Source organism: Excalfactoria chinensis, chromosome 13 (assembly GCF_039878825.1).
Source record: "Excalfactoria chinensis isolate bCotChi1 chromosome 13, bCotChi1.hap2, whole genome shotgun sequence".
Classification (NCBI taxonomy): Eukaryota; Metazoa; Chordata; class Aves; order Galliformes; family Phasianidae; genus Excalfactoria; species Excalfactoria chinensis.
The window spans coordinates 4,613,473-4,637,396 of NC_092837.1; the positions used below are offsets into that span (position 1 = coordinate 4,613,473).

Here is a 23,924-nt window from a genome sequence, read left to right on the forward strand (position 1 = left end):
GAAATGAGCCATCCCAGATCTTCCCCAAGAGCCATTTCAGTTTTCTCTTAAACAGTTTTAAATGTTTTGGGTTGATATTTTTTAATTTTTATTATTATTATTTTTTTACCTCCTCCGCAAGGTCTTGAACACTGGGACCACTTCTTCAGAGCCCATTCATATGATACTGAGTCCTCTTCCAAAACATTATTGTTATCTACATTCAAGGAATCTTCATGGATCATGTATTTATAAGTTAGAGATATCTTGGCACCACCATGAGGAATCACCTAGGAAGCAAAACAGATGTAGGGGAAAAAACATTTAAAGACCAATATCGGAAGCTATGCGAGGTGACGTGAAATAGCAATGATTATGGTTCAGATCTAAAAACATCCCCAGAGGGATTCAAACCTTCTAGCTGCACTCAACACGTTTTTTTTTTTCCTAATGAAAAAGTATCTCTTTCCTTGTGACACGGAGTTTATAAACTGCATATTAAAGACTGTTGTTGATTTAGACTGCTTTTTCTTGCCAGCATTGGACGGACTTCACAACACTAAATTTTTTCCATATCCCATCATAAAGGAAGGAAATGTTCTCCTAAATCCATGATGGATAGTTCCACTAAAAGAAAAGGCAAATCCAAGTGCACCGATAACAGAAAGAGGTGAAGGAAATTGCTTGGACTTCTGATAGAACACAAATACTCTTATGATATTTCTGGGAATCCTGTAAGACTTGTTACTTAATCTTGGTAGAAGTATAAATCATTTAGAGGTTTTTGCTGTCAATACTGCATCAAGACAAATGCAACAGAACACAACTCAAGGTGAATAAGGTGTGAATAGGGGTCCTTTGAAAACAATTTTCATTCCTCCTGTAGTGTTCAGCTGGTACAGACTAACACATCACAGCTGCTTTAAGGGAGGTTCTGAATCAGCCTGTTCCTACTTATGGTAGTCATTTGCTATTTAGCAATGAAAAAAGAATACAGTCGCAAGGGTTTGGAAGTGCAGAACTGGCTGAGCCTTAACAAACTGAGCCTGCACCGACTTTGCAGGATATATTTCCAAAACATGGACAGGAGGATATGAACTGACAGGAACCATTTCATTTTTAACTAATGCTCCCATGACAGATAATTAAGTAGGCTGGAGAGCCTTTACACAGTGACCATTTTCTTGGCTAGCTGCAGGAAATAATCAGGAGAAATGACTGCCCAATACGTTGCCCTGAGTTATAACAATTCAAGTACACAGCAGTGAATTAGAAGTAAGGAATTAAAATACATCTCCTATTGTCTTATAAGTGAAGCAGATGTCTTCTTCTAACTCACAAGAGGAATCTAAAATATATTATAGCATATTATGACTCTGTGATCCTGACACTGAGCTCCGTGGAAGATGGTTTTCATTTGACTTACCAGAATAACTATTCCATTACGCAGAGGCCCCATGGTCTGCACGGTTTCTCTATTATCGTCATTCCGATATTCCCACTCCACACCCATGTCAATAAATACTTTAGAGTCTGGCACGTAGTTGTCTTCACTTAAAATGAATCTTCCCGTTTCACGATTTTTAATTGCTAGAAACAACATAAGAAATGTGAACATTGGAGGTTTGCTTCTCACCTCTGGGTTTCTTCTGCTCTAGTCCTGGTGTGAGGAGCAGAAAAGGCTGGGCACTGCAGTGTGCATTTCCCTCTCTTCTCTCACAGGTCTGGAAAAACTTTTCCAGGTGTTTCACAGAACTGCAGTGCTTTCTTGCTCAGCTCCAGGAACATCAATTGTTCTTTTTTTCCTTCTTTTTCATAACCTGCCCAGTCAGAAGCAAGGCCAGCACCACCACAGCACGTCTGCCTATTCTCAGCTGCTTCTCATCCCAATGACCAAACCCAGACCAACATGATGGCCAGCTCAGGGTTCCATGGTTCTCAGCTTTCACATGTGGTATTGCCACTCCAAGGGGGGAAGCCTACTGGGCTAATCCACAGCAGTCCTTGTTGCAAGAAAGAGGGAGGCTGGAATCTGTATTCCTCCTGCTCAGGTACAGCCTGATGGCTGTCCAGGGACGTTGTGGGTCCCTAGAGGTGCTCAAGGCCAGGCTGATGGAGCCCTGACCTGTCCTGATCTGGTCATGGATGACCTTGCTTGTGGCGGGGATGAAACTGGAAGGACTTTAAGAACCTTTCCAACCCAACTATTCTGTGATCCTATGCAGAACCTTGTCTGGCCCAGCGAGCAATGGCTCACATCCCACAGGACAGGATGGGAAGCATTCACTGGTGAGAAATTCGACCAACTTGCAATGCAATTAGTAGGCCATTTGCTGCGAATCCACTTCCAATTAATAACAGCCCAGTACGCACTGCTTCTCATCAATTACACAGCACTGCAAGGAGAGGATTTCAATTAACTCCTAAGCTGTGTGATTGGTTGGGAAACCTTGTGTCAATGCTGCTAGCTGTGGGGCAGGATCTGAAAACGAGCAAATGCATTCTTTGTTCTTGGATGGAGCTGAGAACAACCGGATGAGAAGCACGTTGGAAAACAACGCACTGCAGCCGATAAAGCAATTCAGCTCCTCTATCTGCAACATTCACACGTGCAGGGATGTTCTTGCTAGGACTCCAGGGAACACAGAACAGGGAAAGCGAATTGCCAAACAAGTTTCCTAATTTAACATACTTGAAGGAGGTATGTGGTGTGGGAGGACAGCGGGCAAACAAACACACAAACATATTGTGAGGCTCCAAAGATAAAAATAAACAGATGAAAAAATGTTCTGACTGAAAATTTGTCCCACTTGCTGCACACTCACCGAGATGATGACTGGTGGCATCTGACTCCTGTATAAGTAAATGTCTTGCCCCAACAGGAATCTCAAACATCTTAATGTGTCCTTTATTGTAGGATTTAAAAAGACAATAACTGGTTAGTATACATCAAACAGGAAGAGTCTGGCTTAGGTTTCAAATAAACATCATTTTCTAAAGGCAGGGTGCATCACAGGAGCTGAACCTAATCCAGCATCACTGCCACTCCTATTTCTGTGCTGGATGATGGAGCACAGCAGGGATAAAGAGCTCGAGGTCAAAAGAAAAATGCCTCATGTGCCATATGCTTCAGACTAAACTGCACTTTGAGCGCCATTCACACCACGCACACTGTGTACGCTTGCTTGAAGACCTTCTCTATGCATGTGCGGGCCCTAATATCATCAGACTCGCATAGTCAATGGACAACAGCCTTATTTTGAAACCCTAGATATGTCTCAAAGTAAAATGCAGAGAGTTGGTTGGAATTAGTGGTGCCACAAATTATTTGCGATCACTTTGGTATTTTTCAGGAAGCTTCAGGTATCAGGAGACACCAACTGAAAACACCCTGAATCCCACAAGACAAAACAATGAATGGACTGACCTTGTTTCTTTGGTACTCTTGAAAAAGTTCCTTTCACCACTTTGCAGTGGGAATTATCTCCCCCACAGACACCACACTTATCTTCCTGCTTCGTGGATCCTATGACCCTGTCACACCCAACTTTCTGCGCACAAAGGAGAAAAGCAGTCACTTTTACTTATCCAAGCTTCAATTCAAATGAGTCTCCACCTCAGATACCAAATCCCAGACTTCAGCGAAGAACAAACTGCAGTATTTTCCTGGAAGTTCAGTATCCAAACAGATTTTAACACTTGTGCTTCCAGTTCTGACACAGCTGTCAGGCAGATGATTAGATTTTGATACTGTGCTTCAGAGTCCTCAAGCCAAAGGAAAGCAGCAATGTGAAAGAAAAGCTCTTCAGCCTCAGCTTAACCCAAAGCAGAAGGTTAAATTGCTGGAGAATCAAAGCATCGGGGGGGAAGGCAGAACCCTCCAGCAATACTTTGCTGAGTCGGAGCCTCCAGCTCTGCTGAAAGATGACCTGAGGCAGATCCCAGCTTGGAAGAACTGCTATTGATTTTTTAAAGACAGGCTGATCAATGATGGGGAGAATGCACATCAGCAGAACCTCAGCATTGCTTTCCATGGGAGCTACGGCAGGTTTGTATGTTGTGCATTCTGCCCCCACCAAACTTAAGCAGGGAAAGCTTTCATTGAGAGCTAATTGTAATAGTCCTTCTTAAAAGCTGTGTGAAATATTCCCTGTGTAGGTAGGCGCTGTTGGAATTGAGTCACATGCAGTGTGATGGCAACTGTGAATATCACACACAATATTGTGACAATAAGCCTAATGAAATCTCCTTAATACCCAAAGCATTATTATATCTACTGAAACACGCATTCTTGGAGAGAAAAACTCAAGCCACTATTTTCATTGTTCACACAATGCTAAACTCTGAGCCAAGGCATCAAAGCTTACCAAGCATTCTCCCCGCACGCAGATGCTGTAAGCGTCTTTGTAGGAGCAGCGGGTCCCATCGTGGACCATCCTCTTCATGTACACAACGTCCCCTGTTTCCTTGGATTCGCAATACAGGTGGCACCTTTCTTTGGCTGCAAAAGAGAAAAGTGCTCGGCCAGCTCTAACGGTTTGTTTGCTGAACTTGACAGCATGCGGCACTGTGCTTTTTGAGGCACAGAAGAGCAGATGGGCACCTCTATTCGATGGAACAAACACCGATTCTGCTGGTTTAACATGATCAGATCTTAGAGCACTTTTCCCACCGTTTAGAACAGTAATGACCTCGCAATTACAGGAGTTCAATTAAAATAAATCTTCACATGGCCGTTGCATTCCCCCCTTGTACAGTTCCGTGGCCTCTGCCCTCCTCAAATAAAGTTCTTGTTATTGCTCTTGGTGTCTTCATGGCCACTGGGTATTGGGACATCAGAGACCTTTGCTACTGCTGAGCAACAAAAAAAATGCGGTGTCTGGACTATTAAAAAACAGCTAATTTACTTTATTTGTGCAGCTCCATAATAGAGAAGTCCTAAGTTTAAGACAATAATGTCAGACCTAATGGATCCGCATATATTGGGAACATCACACTATGCACAAGGCATAGATGTGTACACACACACACCGTGCCTCACTCCATGCATACCACACATTCACTGCAGCAGATAAAAAGAAAACAGCCAAAGGTCTGAGCAGATGCCTCTGGCTCTGCACCAAGCTTTACTCCCACAGCTCCATGAGAAGGGGAAATTTGCAGCTGCCATTAATTGGGATTAAGCGCTTCCCCCAGTCCCCACCATAGATAAATGCACCACATGTGCCTGGCAGAGCTGCTTGTCAAGTGCACGGATTTATGTCACTTCTGAGTCAAGGCTGTGCTATCTGCACAAAGTATGTCACTGCTATGCCTTGCCTGCACAAAAGGCAGTTTTAAACACAGCTTTAAACGCAAAAGGCGCTATGGCACAGATATATGGAACCCCAGCAGTGAACAGTGATCAGTGCTCAGATCAGTGAGCCAGCTTCTGACCCAGAAGCCATTGAATTTAATAGAAAATAGCTGATTAGTTTCAGCAATCTCTGTGGCAGACAGCTCCAGAGGCGAAGAGAGGTCTGAGCAGAAGCAAAGGACTCTGGGCCATGGCATTCCTCCCCTTCTCCCTGCGCCAGCAAAACTATTCCATGAAATTGAGCTGCAAGGCTGCATCTGCTGCTCCGAAAATCCCAGATTGCACAAGATGGCATGAGAAGAATGAGGGGACCCTGAGAACTGTTCAGGGAATAAGTCAGACAAATTAATGACAAGCTAGTTGCTTGCAGTATCCTCTCTCCGGAATGTGAGAGTTTTCACCTAAGGTGACCCTTCCCCTCCCTGAGACCTGTGCTGGGCTGAGCGCAGCTACGGGACATGGGATGTGTCACCTGTTCCCTGCCCTGCCAGCCCTGTCCTCCATGTGAACTGACCTGGTTTAAAAACAGTGAGCAGTCTGCACTGCTTATCAAACAAGCGAGGACTCATTGCCATCTGCCTTCTTGCTTGTTAAAAGCAAGATTTCAGCACAGCACAGCAACAGCGTGGCAACAATCTTTATACCCCACACCAATTAGCTGCACTTTTGTTGGCATTTAAAGCAGAAAAGTTAGCAGTAAATCTAACATTTTTGTTCTTGGAGGCCATCTCTGCCAAACGCCATAGCACCACAATGACTGTGCTGGTTCTCACCCAGCTCCCATCCAAAGCATTGCCCGGCCCCAACAGTGCCCAGCAGCATCTGCAGGAAGATGGAAGAATAAAACAAAACTAACACTTTCCTGTGTATGTTCTTCAAGGAAAACTGCAGCTCAGAGACCCTCCAGGTCACGGCTGGATTTTGGTGTTTAGCAGCTTTTGGTGGATTACGGACCTTTCAAATGTTTCCCTAAATCATTCTTAAATCTTCTGGCATCTGAAGCACCCTGTGGCAATGAATTCTCATTTAATATGTGCTGTGAGGGAAAGTGTTTCCTCCTGTTTGTGTTAAATTTGTTTTAAATCTGCCACCTGATAATTCTATTTGATGTTCTCAGGCTTGTGTTATGAGAAACAGTGAACAATCATTCTGCGTGCAGTGTTTGGTGCCAGAAGTCCCAACCTGGCTGTGTCAGTGGCCACACCACAGCCCTGCAAGTCCCCAGCTCCAGCACTCCCACAGAGGCACACTGAGGACAAGAAGTAGGACTGCTCACCATCAACGTGCTCGTAGGGCAGCCAGTGGTGCTTCGTGTTCTGGTACTCAAAGTACGGATCCCACTGCCTGCACTGCTCCTCTCTGAAATCCTCAAAGTCCTTGGGGCAATCCTGAGTGTTGCAGAGCTGGAACTCATAGCTCGGCCCTACGCACGTGCGGCCTCCATTGGCTGGACTGCAGAGGGCAGAAAGCAATGGTTAGTTTGGTCATTAGCACAAGAACCGAATATCTACCGAACCCTCTGTGACACAATCTCACTCCCTGCCATGTCAACAGGAACTCGATGAAGCCAGTGATGTATTTCCAGTACTCCCTTCTCATATTTTATCAGGACTTCATCTAGTTTAATGACTGCTCTGGTGTTTGCTTTCAGCTGGGAGGTGTCTCTGGAAAGGTTCCTCTCAACATACGTCATTACAGCTGGGACAAAAGAAGCAACCATCTACAAACCCACTGTCATTATTTCTCTCTTGCAAAGCAATTTCTGCAAGTTGAGCCTCCAAGCGCTTTGAAATAGAAAACAAAAGTCACCTTCTTGGTGTGGTTCAGGAAAGGAAAGGTGCAGCGACTCACTCACATTGCCTCCTAAACCAGCAGCAAACCCAGCCTTTCCTACGCACAAATACATTTTACAACTAAAACAGCCCGCAAACATAAAGGTCACTTTCATGTTGCCAAAGGAATAAAGGCTGAAATTAGAACTGACACATTTTTTCTTAACAGAACAATTTCCATCAGAAAACACGGCTTCAGCACCAACACGATTATCTCCAGTGCTAAAGTCAGGTTCAATCACTTCATCCTGCCTCAACGTGTGAAATCATTTAATTCTGCCCACTGCTTCACTTCCTGCTGCCATGACCCTGATATTCCACAATATAGGGATAATCAAGTATTTAGCATCTATATTAAATATATCATAGCTTCAGTGTTACTGAAATTAAGTCATTTTACATTATTTTGATGAGCCATATATGTGTCATCAGAGCACAACAACTCAACATTCTTAGGATTAACTTTGGGGACGGTTCTGCTCTCCAGAGCTTTGCTCCAACCTGGAATGAAAAGAGCTTGAAGATGTCAGCACATGCCGTGTCGTAAGACTGTTTCTGAAGTACTAAAAGAGTTGGATTCATTTAAAAAACTTATTTTTTAATACAATCCAGGAAATTATTGACATTATTTCATGCTAGAATAAGGCATACATGGCGCTCTGAAGTACTACCTTTGCAATAACGTAACAGCACTTTCAGGATCTTTTAACGGCCCTATCAGCTCAGTGCATGGTAAACTAGCAGATAAAGATGGCTCATGTCTTGCTAAAGGGCCCAAAGCAGAAATTCTGGCAGCATATACTATAGGTGAGACCTAAGAATCACCACTCAGCAACCTTCATGCTATTATCACAGCAGTAATTCTGCAAGGGTTCTCACCATTCATTCGCTTCATGTTAGAAAAACACCTGGGAGTCACAAACTTACTGCGGGTTGTCACACTGCCGTGTCCTGTACTTCACCCCCGTGCCACAGGTGCGAGAGCAGGAGCCAAACTTACTCCACGCCCCCCAGTGCCCGTCCTGTTTCAGGATGTCTGGTGTCAGCCAGATGCAGTGACCTTTAAAGCAGTGCTAGGAGAGAGAATTGGAGAGGTACAGAATGAGTAGATGGTAGCTGGACTAGATGGCCTTCAGAGGTCTGACCCAACTCTAAGGATTCTATGATTCCATACTGTACCATTGGTGCAACAGGTTCCATTTTGGGCACAAATATTGGATTTTTCACCTCTCCAGGAAAAGGCAATGAGAGTCACTGCTGCGCCGTGCCTACGATCCCCAGCTCGTGTACATAAACATAATAGTTTGCCTTCTTTCAGACATATGATCTGATTTTTAGGTGGTCTTACACGGAGCCCAAAGTTGGACTCGATGATCCTTAATGGGTCCTTTCCAGCATCTACGACCCTTTCGACTGTCTCCTCCATTAAAGACATCTGCCACCGCCCTTCCACCAGTAGCTACTGAAGGAAGTCTTCCTTAGCTGAAGTCAGGACGAATTCTTCTCAAGGACCACAGATTTGGGCTGTTTCTGCTGCTTACATAGAAGTCCAGTAATAGCGAACACTGCCAGCACTACCAACAGCTTTGCAGGAGGTCGTCGTGTTCTGCCCGTGCTGGTGGCAGCTGAGGCAGGTCCAGCTGACGTGCACAGCCGGCCGCAACAACAAGTGCAGTCGGTCACTTACTTTGCTTAACATTCAAGTCAACAACAACATTTTACACAGCTTAACGAGCCCTGGAATTCAGGAACTTGGCAGGCGGCAGCAGCTGAGCATATGGCTGAATGCATGCTGCCAGCAAAAACAAAACCAGAAGATATATAACCGGAGAGCATTTGTAAGCATGGAGCGATTAGTGAGCTGGAAGATGAATTTACAAGAGATGGATAATCGTTAATAATGCTGAATTTAAGGAGAGAATCATTAGTAAAACGGTGACAAGACACAGGTTTCCGATTTGCTAATTCACTCGATGACTGGCCCTTTATTCACCTAATTTATTTTGCTACTGATTCGGTTGGACAAGGGGTAGAAAACAGAGCAGAAATTAGGTTTCAGCTACTCGTTATTTCTCATGATTTCAAATATTCCAAGTCAAAACCCATGAAGAAGATGAGTTACCACAAAGCCAATTATAAGAATCCTGCTCCGGAGCTGCAATGGGCAGTTTTTTCTCAGCTGTTTGACAGAATAAGAGAAAATTCAGCAAAGCATAAAAGAAACACAAATGCTAACACGCTAATTCGGAGGTTCGGCGCTGTGCCCTTCCAGGATGATGCACTCCTCGCTTTGCAGGGGTTTAAGCAAACCCTGTGAACCATCAACCCTGAGTGGGAACAGCACCATTGGGGCAATGCAGGGGAACAGGTCTGCCTGGTGGGGCAGACTGCAGCTGGGCTTGGAGGAAGATGAGCTGCAATGGCTCCTGATCCCTGCTTGTTTCACACCATCTTTTGTCAGGTTCTGCATTGCTCAGGTGTAAGATCCACACAACTCTGCTCCAAGAGCCACGTAGCGATGCTCCAGGATGCAGCACTCAGCAGAGAGGAGCAGAGACACGTGATGCTGCGTTTGCTGTCTTTTTTCCATGTTTCAGCCAGAAGCAAAGGGATGTGGTTTGCAATAACCACAAACAAACCACCTGTTTGACAGTGTGACTCGTTCCTGAACTGGAAAGCAAAACGTGGAAAGTGTTATTGACTTTGCTGTGTAAAGAAAAGAGCAGGATGGGTTTTTGCTGGAGAAGTCAACCCTGCACTGCCTGCTGGGAAGCAGAGAGCTACAAGTTTGGGTGCAGTGAGTCACCCCAGGCTGCGTCTGGGCTGTGGACTCAAAGAAAGAAGTCTACATACAATGAAGTGATTCACAACAGCATCTTACATGCTGCAGATCAGTGCAAGAGGAGCACATGGAGCAAAGAGCAGAGATGGATCCATCTGCAGTGCGATAAAGGATGTGAGAGCTGCCCCTTCCCACTGCCACTGCAGTAACTGCGTAACAAAGTGCGAACAGCCAATTCCAGCTGCTGCTCCCCTCACAAGCAGAGCTTTCACGTAAAGCATGAAGCATATTAAAGCAATCTTTCTTTTTTAACGAGGAAAAAAAAAAAAAGGGGAAAGTGCGCATTGTTTTCTTACTGGAAGAGAAGATGACTTCTTGTGGGCTCGCCAGTTTTTCTGGTGAACAGGGCAGTCCAAAACAAGTGCAATTTCCAGGAGAGGAAGCTTAAATCTCGCACAGTAAAACATTCCACTGCTGTTTTCAGCGGTTCTTTGAGACAACTGCTGTGAGGGCCAGAAAAAAAAAGCCTCTCTCTGTGTTCCTGTGGGCTCCCCACAGCTGCACGCTCATTTTTCAAGGCAAGATTTGCAGATTTCTTTCAGTCTCTCTACCTGTCATGCCTGTCTCCCAGTCCGGCTGTGTCGGTAACCCCTGCTCAGTCCCATCATGTCAGGATGGGGCTGTTGCTTTATTCCCACTTCCCATCACGTGTGGAATGGTCCGCTCTGCTCCATCTGTTTGAGATCAACTGATTTTAGGGGATAACCCCGGAGCTGCAGCTCAGGGCTGTCCTGGGGGCAGTCATGGTTCCTGGTGCAGAACATTCCTCTCTCAGTGTTTCTGTTGCAGCCGACACAGAGCTCACCCATCAGCCTCCTGTGGGGCCCACATCCTTGGTAGGAAACCATCCGGATTGCTTTGAGCACATGGTGTTTTCAGAAGCCCTTTTTTTTCTTCTGAGTAAGACCTTTTCATTTCAATAATCATTCTCTTCTCTTCCTGACAGGGCAAGAACTGCAAATCTCATCCATGTAGTGTAAGGGCAGGAGTACCAGCTGGGCTCTGGCTCTTGCACAGCTGCCAAGTTAACCAGGAACATCAGCTCTGTTGGCACAGGAGGGTACCAGGAGCTCACCTGCCTCTAAGGGAAGAAATCAGGAGTGCAGGTGCTGTATCCCTCTGTGCTCCCCTCAGCAGTGAGCAGATGGACTCCAGGATTCCATCCCCTGCATAAGCGACTTTATTTCTGCCTTCTGGAGGGCAGTCACCTGCTTCAGTTGATACACACCTCTCCCCAGAAGAGTAATAGCATCAAAAAAACTGCTGACGTATTTCTTCAGGTGGCCTGGCTTCCAAGGCCTGGGGCTACTGGTGGAGCTGACAGAATTGAATACAAGTAAATAAATCATCAGCTGAAAGCGTATGTGCTTTATTTTCCTAAGCTGCAGAATGCTGTGCAGTTAAGCTTTGCATGGTTACCTCTTGTCTGTATGTTTAAGCACGGCGACTCACAGAGCATCTCTGGTTCCACGTTCAGACTCCTCTACCCACATGCTGCTCTTCACACACAGCAGTCATTTCATTGGAGCTAACGTGGCTGCTCAGAAGTGCAAGGTGCTGCATCACTGAAGCTTCAGGAAATCCATCCTGTCCTTCCCCTCTCAACCCACATAAAACACTGGGTTGAGAGCTACAAAAAGCATTCTATTTCCTTTAAAATCCCACTAAAATAGAAGTTTCCTCCTCTGGATGGAAAGCCTTAGGAGAATACTATACATTTCTATCACTAAACCCACCAAACTATTAGACTGCTGCCAATTAACATAATGTCTCCATTTGTACAAGGAAACTCACTTAAAAAAATCTTCTTCAATAGCAGAATGTCATTCTTTTGGCAACTTAATTCAAATGAACACATGCAGAGAAAATCTTACAAATATTTACATACATTAAGTGCACATCTATATGTGTGTATGCATGCATATACATGCATATATTTGGCACTATGAAGTCTAATTTCCCTTCCACTTCTAAGCTGCAGTCCCTCTCTCCAACACTGGCAGGGCACACAGAGACGTGGTCCTTCTCAGGGTGGCTGCTGACAATGTGCTACAGATCTCCCATCTGCCATAGGTGTTCTTGGCCCTGGACCACCAGAGAGGAAGGAGGCAGCTGGACTTGGTCCTCCTCAATAGCATCTGTTGAGTTTGGCAAAGCCATCAGCTCTTGGCCATCTGAGCAGCAGGCTCAGGGCAAACACCTGAGCTCCGTGAGCCTTTTCACTCTCCCAAACATTGCTTCTATTTCTGGCACTGGGACATCTCAGCTGCTGCAAAGCTGGGATATTTCTTCAACGCATCAGCACTGATCTGATTGGCCTCAGCTTAAAACAGGCACTGGGAATCAGTGGTATGAAATCATGAAAACTGCATGCCCCTAAGGCAGGAGTCAAATGGATCTCTTTGAATCACCATCTCTGATTGCTTATGTTTGTATTGCTTTGTTCTGGCACTGGCCTTAAATAGTGGCCTGCGTTTCAAGTTATTTTTGCCTTCCTTATTCAGCATGAGAGATGCTTCTTGGAGAAGACTGCCACATTGCAACCCAACTGCAGGCAGTGTGTTTTAGTCACGTTGCTTTCTGCTAAGAGCCTCTGGTTCTATCCAAATTGATGAAGACAGTGAACAGAGAAAGGCCAAATCAAAGGCACAGATGAAAAGGAAAGGAAAAAATGGAAAAGGACTGATATGATGTGCCTCTGTTAAAATACTCTCAGCTCCTAATAAGCACACTGGTCAAACGCTGAGTTGAGAAGCAAGAAGTTTGTGGTAACACTCTCATAAGGTATTGCTCAGGCTACAGGGCCTTATCAAACTAAAGGCTTTTCATTTGATATCATTTTCTCAGGTCCTGCTGGAAGGCTGCAATAAGTTCATTTATCAAAAATCTGGGAGTAAAGCAGTCACATCCCATCACCTATGGAAAGCACACATCCCCTCTTGTATCTCCACTGAACTACAACCCGGCTGTCTGGGCAGCTCGCTGAAGCCTTGGAGCCTAAGTTCCAGTCCAGAGGAAAAAAGTTACAGCTGAGTTGCATAATATCCTGACAAAGTGTTTCTAATGGAAGCACTGGACTGATCGTTAACTGTGTGATTGCAAGTTCCCTTTTTTATTCTTGTTTCTGTCCAAACACTGATGAATGAATGGTTTGGGGAAGTCAGGGAAGCGACAGGCTGGAATACAGTTGTGTTTTTTCTGGGATTTTCATGTGTTGATTTAATATAAATATCAAGATGTGGAAAAATGTCTCAGGTGAGTTCAAAGAAACTGCCTGAGATTGTGTACTGTAATTTAAAAACCTGAGTATTCTCAAAGACAAACAACAGAGGTGTTATGAGATAAATAACCTTACAAAAGACCAGAAGGGAGTGGCTTATTTAAAGCATGGCTTGCTAGGGAAGGAATTTAGCATTACATTATGCTTTCACAAAAAAGACATTTCAAACCACAACAGCAGTTGCTAATACGGTTCATTTATCACATAAATGATGTCATCCATTGCGTTTTACAGACATCCTTCCAAGTAGCAACAAAGCCTTCCCCTCAGACCCTGCGCCCACAGCCCAGTGAAGGCAGGCATTTCTAACAGACTTCAAAGGAGTTCAGATCTGCTGTAGCACAGTGTGACCTCTGCAGAGGGGTAACTGAGAGCTGGAGCAGGAGGAGCCTTTCAGGGCAGGATCTGTCTGAGCCCTTGGCACCTTGCTCCTTCCTTCACAGCTCCTCACTCCTCCCTTGACTCTCACCAAGCAAATCCACCTACGCACATCTGCCCTCCTCTGCTGCTCATCCCTCTCCATGGTCATGCTGGCTCTCTCCAGCTCTCACTCAACCCCCACATCCACCCCTTCCCTTGGGGCCAGCACTGCAGCCTTAGTGGGGCTGCAGTCTCCAGGAGCTCACAGCTCTCAGCCATGGAAGCCAACTGGCACCATTACATCACTGACACAAACACAACACCTCAACCAAAGCTTTATGGAGGGGACAAAGAAAAGTCACAAAGTTTTCTCTTTACACCCTCCCTCCTGTATTCTCCATTCCCTACGTTTCTAAAAACAAATTGGGAAGAGAAAATCCTTCCATTTCTGCGCTTGGTTTTAAGGATAACATCCCCAGCTGCACACACACAGACTCCAACATGCACAGCGCCCGCTCCCACCTTTCCTGGTGCACACATGGTCCCGTCCAGCGGAGGCCCTTTCTTTGTTTTGCAGAAGTAGGGGTTCTCGGGGTGGCTACACCACAGCTGCTTACAGGGATCAAACGTACGAAACTGAAACACAAAAAACAGCAGAGTGGGTGATGCTTTGATGGAGCTTTGACTTCGGACTCCAAGCAAAAGTGCAGCAATGGGTTGGAGTTCCCTTATCTAGCTCTCAAGTGTCAGCTGTGCTCACTGCTTCCCGAGGAACACTGTGGAATAAGTGCATCTGAACTTGCAAAAATCATCAGTGGTTCTGAGGTGAGATCCCGCCTGTAGTCAATGAAATAACACTGTACAAAAAGAGCTTGTTACCAGTGACCAAAGGCAGACTGAGCAAGGGGGAAATCAGCTTCCCTGGCTGATAAGGCACACAATGCTTTTTCTTACAGTTACAACACTTGAGTTCCCATGGGAGAGGGATGCAAACTGCTCCTTTCAGGAGGGTGAAGTCTGACCTCAGGCCCAATGAGTAACTCATCATTTCACCTACACTACAAGTGCTTGTAATGCAGAGAATGAGAGCCACCCACCACAAAATATAATAGACCATAATGTCTGGACGTGCTCTTGGCTGCTCTGAACAAAGAACAGAAAGCCTCCCAGGCTCCGGAGAACAGCCCTAAGAAAGACCCTCTTTGGCAGGGACATTCCTCCACGGCAGCATCAGTGGGAACGTGTCAAAACACAAAACTACAGCTGATGCTTAAAAGGTTTTCATCCATTATCTGGAGACACTGCTCGGCACACATAATCCTGCAGATGGGAATGAAAGCAGCAATGTTCTGTGTTAGCAGCTGCCACACCAGCTGAAAACATGTCGTTCCATTTAATATTTGTGTCCTGCTTGAGGAGCCGGAGGTGGGAGGCACAGCCCTGCTGCAGAGGGCAAGGCACTGCAAATAGCACCAGTCTTGCCTTGCTTATATAAAGTTGGGCTTTGTCTCTTGTTTTCCCAGTACAACAGAGCCAACCATAGCATCAGGAGTCCTTGCAAGTTGTTCTCTTTGTTGTCACGCTTATTTTCACATGCTAGGCATCAAAATGCATCATGCTTTCCACAAAACTGGAACATAAAAGCTCACTGCCCTGTGTTACCACTACAAGATGTGACATCAAATCTATCTCCTCATCGGGGTGGGAGTTCTGTAACAAAATAACTAGCTGCCAGCAATAGGAGGCTCCATAGTACAGCAAGCTTGCTTGCTTCCAGTCTAGAAGTGTTCATGAAACTACAGCAAGGCCATTTCTACAGCAAGGCCATTTTCAGTTTTTATAAGAAAGCACAGAGGTTCTTAACATATTTGTCAACATTAAGTTGTTATTTCTCACTCACAGCTAAGTGGGCACACTATCCTTCCTCGTGGGCTTCACTGTGCTGTCCCTGTTCAGGACATTTCAGAGACACTTACAACACTCCTGGATGAGAAAGAGCAGAGGCTGAACTTAAGTACTCACAGCTGTGCACATCATGTAGCCCAAACCAAAATCAAACCGGCACTGCTCATTCATGGAGTAGTGAATTCCTGGCAGCTGCGGAAGGGAAGGCCAGTCATGTTCGAAGGGATCATCGCGCAGACAATCATAGGAACTGCAACAGGCAAAAATTACAGCAACAGATGGGGCTGTGAGACTCAGAGTGTTTGTGGTTTCGGTACCTTCTTGCTCCAAACAAAATAGAGCCTACTATTTCTCAGACTCTGGTCGTGAAGACTATCTAATGTTGCAATTATGCTCATGTAAACTTTAGCACATTGTATCCACCTCTAACATATTCTGTGTTGGTTTTTTGTTTTGTTATTGGTTTCTTGTTTGTTTGTGTTTTTGTTTGGGGGAGGGGAGAGGGAGAGGAGAGGTAGGAGAAGGTCTGGAAATCTTTCCATTGTAACTCCCACACAGCTTGCAGGTAAATTCCTGTTGGTTCCCAGATTTCCAATAAAAAAGGAACCAAAGGAAGGATCCACATGAGACCAAGGATCAAAGCACAGTAGGCAGTAACTCCGAACTGTCTCCAAGTTATTTAACAGACAGGAGGACACCATACCCAACTCTATTCTGGCAATCACTCAGGTTGCCCTCAAGATACCAATAGCTGAAAGCAGAATGTTGAGGTTAGATTTACTTCAAAACAAATCACAGTTCTGCTTTGGTATAAGATATTCTAAAATGGCTGTACTTAAAGGAATGCAGAGCAGCCATCTAAGCCACATGATTTTCATGTAAGATAATGCTCTAAAGGATCTTGCTGATTGAAACAATCACACATCTCTCACAATGCTTCCTTTCCTTATTGCCACACCTAAGCTATATAAGATAATACAGTGACAAAAAGACTGACTTTTGTTTGTTTATTTTGTTAATTTTGCTGCCTTCTTTCCTACTTATTTTCAGTTCTCGCTGTGTATCCTAAAGTTTCACTGCATCTTTCCTTCTTGCATGTACCAATAAGGGGGAGATCTTTTCTATAAGGGCTAAAACAGGATCATAAATATCAGAGTTTGTCAGGGAACCTGGGTGCAACTTTAATGCAGGAAGGATCCCTTCCAAAGAGAAGGCAAGGGAAATGAATGAGCTGTTAAAGGAACTGGAGCATAAAATAGCTTCTACATTTCGAATATTTAAGTAAAAAGACACCACCAAAAAATTCATTCCACAATCATGTTCTTTCTTTAGAAACCTATGAAGGTCTGGAATACCTCTAAGAACATACAAAGGGCAGAATTTCATTTTTAAAGAGCACCATCTCATTGTTGACTTTATCATAACCAACCAACAGCTCTTGAAGCCAAATCTGGTATCTGTAAGGTAGACAGCACAGGCATTCCTGCAGCAAGAGCTTATGTGAGGGAGGCAGGAAGGCCAGCAAGGAGGTGGGTACCGGTGTCTCCCACACACTATCAACTTTCTAGAAATGAATACAGATGTAAACTAAATGAACTGAGAGCTTCTCGAGATGAACTGAAATCAAACTCAATGACAATTTGCTTTATTATTTGCGATCCATGGGAGCCATCTGGTTCCTAGTAGGCTGGGGGTGGGTTTCTCTGTTTTATTCAACCCCATTTGAGTAACTAATAAAAAAATAAAGCACAAATGCTACAAGCAAAATTGTTCTTAGATGTTTCCTAATCAAAGAAAAGAGGCTGCTGAACAGCTACTCACTGGAGGTATCGATTCAGCTCCTGCTGGCTGCAGCGGGACCAGTGGAAGCGGTGGAAGGCGGCTTGCACAAGGGGGGCCATGATGCTCCCCAGGCGGACCTCATCCCCACATCTGTTTCCTTGGCCGTCATGCTCCATGCCTAAACTGCCCCGGCACAGGAGAGAGGAAGCACAGTCACACTGAAGACGAACTCCAAGTGACCAAACATTCTTGTATCCCAAATGCTGCTAGTGGGTGACCACAGTCACACTGTTATACCCCACAGCCCGGGTACTGGACCTTAAAAGTACTTTCATGGCACAACTCAACATCCACTTTGGAAACAGATTGCAAATGCCATCTTTGGACTTTTGTGTACGTATATGTTTCCGAATAACTATGGCTGAATTAATCTATTTCTGGATTAAGGATCTGGTCTTCTCTCCAGGAGTATTAAATGAAGTTTACTCATACTCCTGCCTGGAACCATTTAGAAATTGCTTAATTTGAATTAATCTACAATTGTAGCCGAGTGGGGGAAAAAAACACACTGCAAGTTGGTCACACCAGCTGCTGCTACTGCCCACTCCACAGCAGTTCCACATTGTGCATCTTGGATTGTGTTTTTCTGTGCACACTGTTTGATTAATGTGGACACTGTGTGTGTAAGTGAAGCCAAATTAGCAGATTAAGGCTGAATGTGATTTCAGGGATCACAAACAATCTCAAGTGATCTTTCTCCTAAAGCTCAGTATACTCTTCACAGTCCTAATTCAAAAAATCTGGAACCAAATACCAGAAGGGCATCGATTCTATGCCCCTAATTTAGATACATTCACAGTGAGATTCAATGAACTTTGGTGATTTTTTCATTTAAAGCCCTCCATAATTTCTGAAACAACAGACAGAACAGGACATGAAGGCTTTCTTAGGGAACGTATAATAGCTAAAGCCTTCTGGGAAGTGTTGTTGGTGGGAGAAAATGGGCAGTCAGTGGGTGTCCCCTGCAAACAGCAAAACTGAAATACTCTGAGAGAGACCAAATCACAGCTACATCATTAAATGATTACATTCTTATATTTTTATATCGTTGCAATTTCAGTGGTTAGCATTTCTTTTTTTTTTTTTTTCTATGCAATATTTTCTCCTTTACCAGCAGTAGCACACAGGATGTGCTGAATAAATATTAATATGGACTGTGCTTGAGCATCATGTATTCCATTAACTTAAAGAATTCATATTTCATCCCAATGAGTGTTTTACATTTTCACCAGGAGACTATAAAGCATCACTCAGTCTGGTTTCACAGCAGTCCTGGGAGGTATTTTGGTATTAGTTCCTTTTTCCATTTGAAAAATACTTAAATATAAAACTTAGGATCATAAATAAAGACTTGACAGAGCTGAGATCTGAAGCCAGAGCTAATCCTGGACATGATTTCTTAACACAAACTTAATCTTCCCAAAGTCACATCTATCTCTCAGCATCAAAGACACTATAAGGTGGGACACGGGATGTCCACAACTCTACTCACACGTGTCCAGTTTCATGAGCCACCACGAATGCAGATGAAAAACCATCTTCATGATTGAGAGTGCAGCTTCGAACAGGATGACACATTCCAGTGACTGGAGCATAGCCTGTAAGAAACGCCATGTTTCAGAAAAGGAATAAGTATGGAAAGGCGATGTGAAGCTCCAGGAAAACACTGCTATCCCCTTTGTGACATAAACACAGTTGAGGTGGTCCTCTCAGATGAAGAGAGACCTCTGCCTACAGACATTTAATAACGCACTCTCTCATCCGTGGAACAGATGAGATTACCCTGTTAACCAACTAAAACTATATTCCTAGCTCAGTCAGAAGGCTGTTATCACATCTAGGACCATTCTGCAATTGCCTTCTGAGTACGCAAGGCAAAGGAGGAAAGGGATGCCATGCACTGCTGTGCTGCAGCTCATGAGCTTGGTGCATTTACAGCCCTCAGGAACAGATGAGCAAAGCCCCAGCCCTCTGCTGACAGCAGATCTGACCAACCCAAAATGAACAGGAGATTTATCTCCTCCAGTGAACAAACCTGATCTCACAAAGGAGAACCATGAAGGAAAGGAAAAAGTGCACAACACTTGGTCCTACTCTTCTAGACCTTTTGGTAACAGCATTTCTTGGCGATCCTTACTGCAACAACTTTGTATACACAAAATCTATTCCTTATCTTTGAGCATTTTCAGGGTTGTTTACATAGGGATCTCATTTGCTTGGCTTCAGCTAGAGCAAAGAAACAATCCGATAAGTAATCCCATCAGTTAGAAAGGATGCAATACATGAAACAGTTACAACTGAACACGGCCATATGCAGAGCATTTGGGGAAAGAAAGTGTTGAATAAAACTAAGCAAAATATACACAAACTACATGATTAGCTCTGCACAGTGATAAACACAAATGCTGCCCAGAAGTCCTGCCATTCATCAAACAAAACCCAATGCATGTCTTACCCTGCATGCCAGACGGACCAAAATCCTGCCTTGTGAGGAAGATTGCGTGGTCGTGATACTCTGCATGCCCAGTGTCTGGCTTCTGTTGCAAGTACGCCCAACGACACACGTTCTCCAGACTTTGCGAAGGGTTCCCAATCTCTATCAGACTCATGGACTGAGCATGCCCAGAAGAAAAGACAGCAATAATTATTTACTGCGCTGGGGCAATTCTTCCCCAGCCTGTTCAAGCACTTGAACAAATTTGCCACTTCCATTAAAACTCTAAATAAAGAGATGATTTTGTTCTACATACAAATTTGACTGGGACAAGAAATAAGAAAATAGTTAACATTCACAGTTAGATTGAAAATGATTTCTGTGACATTTCCATAAGGTGTAAGACACAACGAGATGAAAAAAAAACAACAGGTATTTTCAATATTGCATTGTGTAACGTGCATTAAAATCTCTATGCCATCCTGGCACCAGCTGACACCACTTCAAGCCTAAATGTACTGTTTCCAACCTAGCAGGATGGGATCCCTACCGGATCAGCAGAGATGTTGGGCCAGCAGAGCCGAACCTACTGCAGGGATGACAGAGCCCACCAGCTGTAGCAAGGGCAGACTGCCATCACCCAGCCTTGGCTCATCAGCCACTTTTGCCAAGCACTCAAGAGTTCTGAACACCACTCTACTGAGAGCAAACACTGAGTGTACTTTGTCCAGCTGTACTTGAGTCATAACTTTGAGAAACAGATGTTCCCAAAGACTGTATTTAAAGCACGTTTTCTTTAACCCGTTCTGTATTTCACAATCATTCAGAAAGTAGACTCATCTTCCCAATCTGGTTACACCTTTGTTCTGCCTACAAGCCACACATTACGTCACTGTTGCTGTCATGACTTGGCTGACTTGAATGCGCTGATGTGTGTTAGGTGAGTGCAAAGGACAATTCCCTCAAATGAGAAAGAAATGGGTGTTTTAAAATCCACCTACTGCATTTACCTTCTTCCCCCCCCCCCCCAACAAATAGTACTGAAAAATTTCCAGCTAACTCTCATTAACGTTGTGCGCTAGACTTTAAAAAGTGCACTGTACGTGGGATGCTTTATAATATATGACTAATTGACCCACTCCAGGCCTTCCAGGACTTGTAAGAACTACATATGCAAACCCTGGCTTTTCATTTACAAAAATTACACTACCATGACAATACTGTAATCAAAACACAAACCACTACAATGTGGACACCATACTGTACTGTAAGCATTTCTAATTCTCAGATACATAGTTTACAGCAAAAATAGCCCGGGCCAGAAATAAGAGAAAAGTAACGTAGATCCTGTTTAAATAGAAATGTGTTTGACATGCCCTCTAATTGAATGCGTGATGGAGTACACACAGTATTGACTGCATGAAAAAGAAAATCCTCCAAGGGTTGTGGAAGAACAACTGGAGTTGATAAAAGAAAAGCCTGCCAAACTGAGGTCTGACTTTGGCAAAAATGGGATATTACAGTTCTGCAAATGTTCAGAAAAACAAATTAATAAACCAAACAGAGGTACAGTTTGGATTCTGATACCACTTTGGAATGAAAAGGTTGTAATATAATCCCAGGATGGATCATGCTGCTTCCAGCCATAATTCCCTTGGAAACAGAATAATAACCATGCTGAAATGGTGAGAGAGTAGCAACGCCTTCGCTGCGTCTTCATGTGTTTTTTAGAACAGACATGAACAAACTCTGAGTGACTAACACAAGGCAAAGTCCCGGCTCTTCCAGCAGAAACCCAGTTCAGCTAAACTAAGTGTGACCGACAGTGAGGGCTGGGGAAGCACCTACCAGTGGGTTAAGAAAAAAAGATTTAACTTCTCCACCTTGATCTCATTTCTGCTAAGCTTCAGAAGAGAAATCTGTCCCATTAGGAAGCCCAGTGAGAAATCTCACTACAAGATTCAAAAAGCACAGAGCATTGTAACGTGAAGGTGAAAAAATTTAAGCCGTGTGTATGACTGAAAAATCATTTACAAAGTGAACTGTAATTCTCTGTCTCACAATGATCTCTTTCTATACCTTCCACAAAAGGAAAGTATTTTCATTTCATAAGGCTGATCAGAGAATAAACAAAAAGCATAAATGATCAACATGTGCTTCGTTTGAGGTTATCTCAGTATTTACAAAGAAATCTCTGCATGATCAGCAAACAAGCGAGGAGCATAAGAAAGGCAGTAATTTCTGAATAACCACTTCACAGTTTTCTTCTGTCTTGAGTCATCTCCTCCCTACCTCCTCAACAGCAACCTTTGCCAATGAATCTCAGTACAAACACAAAGCTGTGGTATGAATTAACAGCAGGACTTCTTGAGCCTTCTTCTGATGAAGACAGTCTGCTAGAGATCAGCCTGCTGGTTTGGGCACTGCGTTGGCATTTGGCATAAGTTGACAGCAGTTTTCTTTGTATACAGAAACCCACTCTGGAGAGCAAAATCACTGCCTTAGGCCAAGAGCATCTCAATGCCTATTTACAATAACAGAGATTTTAGAGTTTCTCTTCCAGCAAATGAAAGGAGAAGCGACTGGCTAACGTCAAAAACTGTGCCTTTCTTTGTCGCTGTTGCAACTAACACACCAAGCAAACTGAAGGAAAACCCTCCAGCATAAAAAGGGAAACAGAACACTCAGTTCTGTAAATGTGTTTCAGCTGACAGCCCCACTTCTTTTCCAATGACACGATTTCTACATTAGAAATGTGACATGTGTAAAACTGACTTGCCTACTTTAAACTAGGAAATGAGGCACCCATTAGGAAATCCATTCTTTTAGGTATATATGAGCAGCAAGTCTCGCTCCAACATCAGTAGGAGGTGCTGTCAAAAAACTAATGATTAATATCATTTCTTCACTAATCTTCAATCTCTCTTCACTGTAATACAGATGCCTAAAAAGAGACATCCACTCAGTTGCTAGCAAATTTTCACCTGAATTCCTATTTTCTGCAATTTGTCAAAGGCTTCCAAATGAGAATGGCTCCAGCAGTACTAACAGTAGCCTTGGCACATAGGGGGATCTTCCCATGCTCATGAATTCTCAAATAAACAACAGTTCACTATTCTTTTATCCAACACTAGCAGCTGATGGCAATGGATAAATGGAATATCACTGTTTGTAGTTGAATCTCCCTGCACCGTCTTGAGTCACGTTTCATTTGGAATTGGTGTGATCCCAGAGTAGGAAATATTGTATAGGTGAGGAAACACTGATTTAGGATCTAATTAATCCCCACTGTGTTTCACAGTTATGCAGATTCAGGTCTAAGGCCCATGGAAGCCATGCCCTCCCCTGATGGCAGATGACAGGATGCCTAGGGAGGATACTGACAGGACCCAGGCAGAGTTTGATACTTGCCCTATATAACCTCCAATTGTCCAGTGGTTTCTGGATCAGAGATTTCCTGAGACAGATGTGGCTCCACAATAATTCTTTTCTCTTGCTCAGCCTCCCTGCCTTCAAAGATAAGTGCTGCTGTCCTGCAAGAAAGGTGTGTAGGAAACCATGGGACGAGGCACAGCTAACAAGGGCAAATGCAGTATGTTTTGGAAGGGAGTCCTCCACGAATTTTCTCTTGCAGAGATATTAGGTAACGCTTGATAATACATTCTCTTGGAAGTCAGTGGGGAGCTTTCATCAAACTTAGAAAATCCCAACCTCTTATTAAACCGACAAAGTGAGGGAAAAAGAGCAAAAGAGATGAAGAGCGTGCAGCAATAAGGATTGCAGTTATAGCAAAATTCCCTCTCTGTCACACAGCGAACAGTCTGGGGGCAGCAGGCTGGCTGTGCAGAGGAGGTGGAGGTGTTACTGTTGGCCCACAGTGGGTCTGCACTGCCAGGAACACGCGAGCCCACAGCTGGCCGGGAAGGACCTCTTTCCAAAGAGGACAGCGGGCCTATGGAGAGCATTACTCAGCTGATCAGCAGGAAAGCTGCCAGTGGAAAGAGAAACTTTCCTTCTTACTGCAAGAAAAGCAAAAGATCCACGGGCATTTCAGAGAGCTGCTGGTGGAAACAGATAGATGTGTTTGCTGAGAA

At 44.1% G+C, this 23,924-nt stretch overlaps 1 protein-coding gene across 2 annotated transcripts in view; it reads right to left on the reverse strand.

Moving 5' to 3' along the window:
- ADAMTS2 (ADAM metallopeptidase with thrombospondin type 1 motif 2) overlaps positions 1-23,924 on the reverse strand; it is a 166,443-nt gene that overhangs the window by 12,899 nt on the left and 129,620 nt on the right. For both annotated transcript variants that reach the window (XR_011905182.1, XM_072348099.1), the window contains exons 6-17: positions 19,852-20,008; positions 18,889-18,994; positions 17,376-17,519; positions 15,672-15,804; positions 14,172-14,285; positions 8,095-8,240; positions 6,612-6,787; positions 4,347-4,480; positions 3,407-3,530; positions 2,805-2,885; positions 1,406-1,569; positions 110-269 (exon numbers count right to left, since the gene is read on the reverse strand). Coding sequence is in view for 1 of the 2 variants with exons in the window: in XM_072348099.1 (XP_072204200.1) it covers positions 110-269; positions 1,406-1,569; positions 2,805-2,885; positions 3,407-3,530; positions 4,347-4,480; positions 6,612-6,787; positions 8,095-8,240; positions 14,172-14,285; positions 15,672-15,804; positions 17,376-17,519; positions 18,889-18,994; positions 19,852-20,008 (1,639 nt within the window). In the remaining variant the exon portion in view is untranslated. The remainder of the gene's footprint in view (positions 1-109; positions 270-1,405; positions 1,570-2,804; positions 2,886-3,406; positions 3,531-4,346; positions 4,481-6,611; positions 6,788-8,094; positions 8,241-14,171; positions 14,286-15,671; positions 15,805-17,375; positions 17,520-18,888; positions 18,995-19,851; positions 20,009-23,924) is intronic.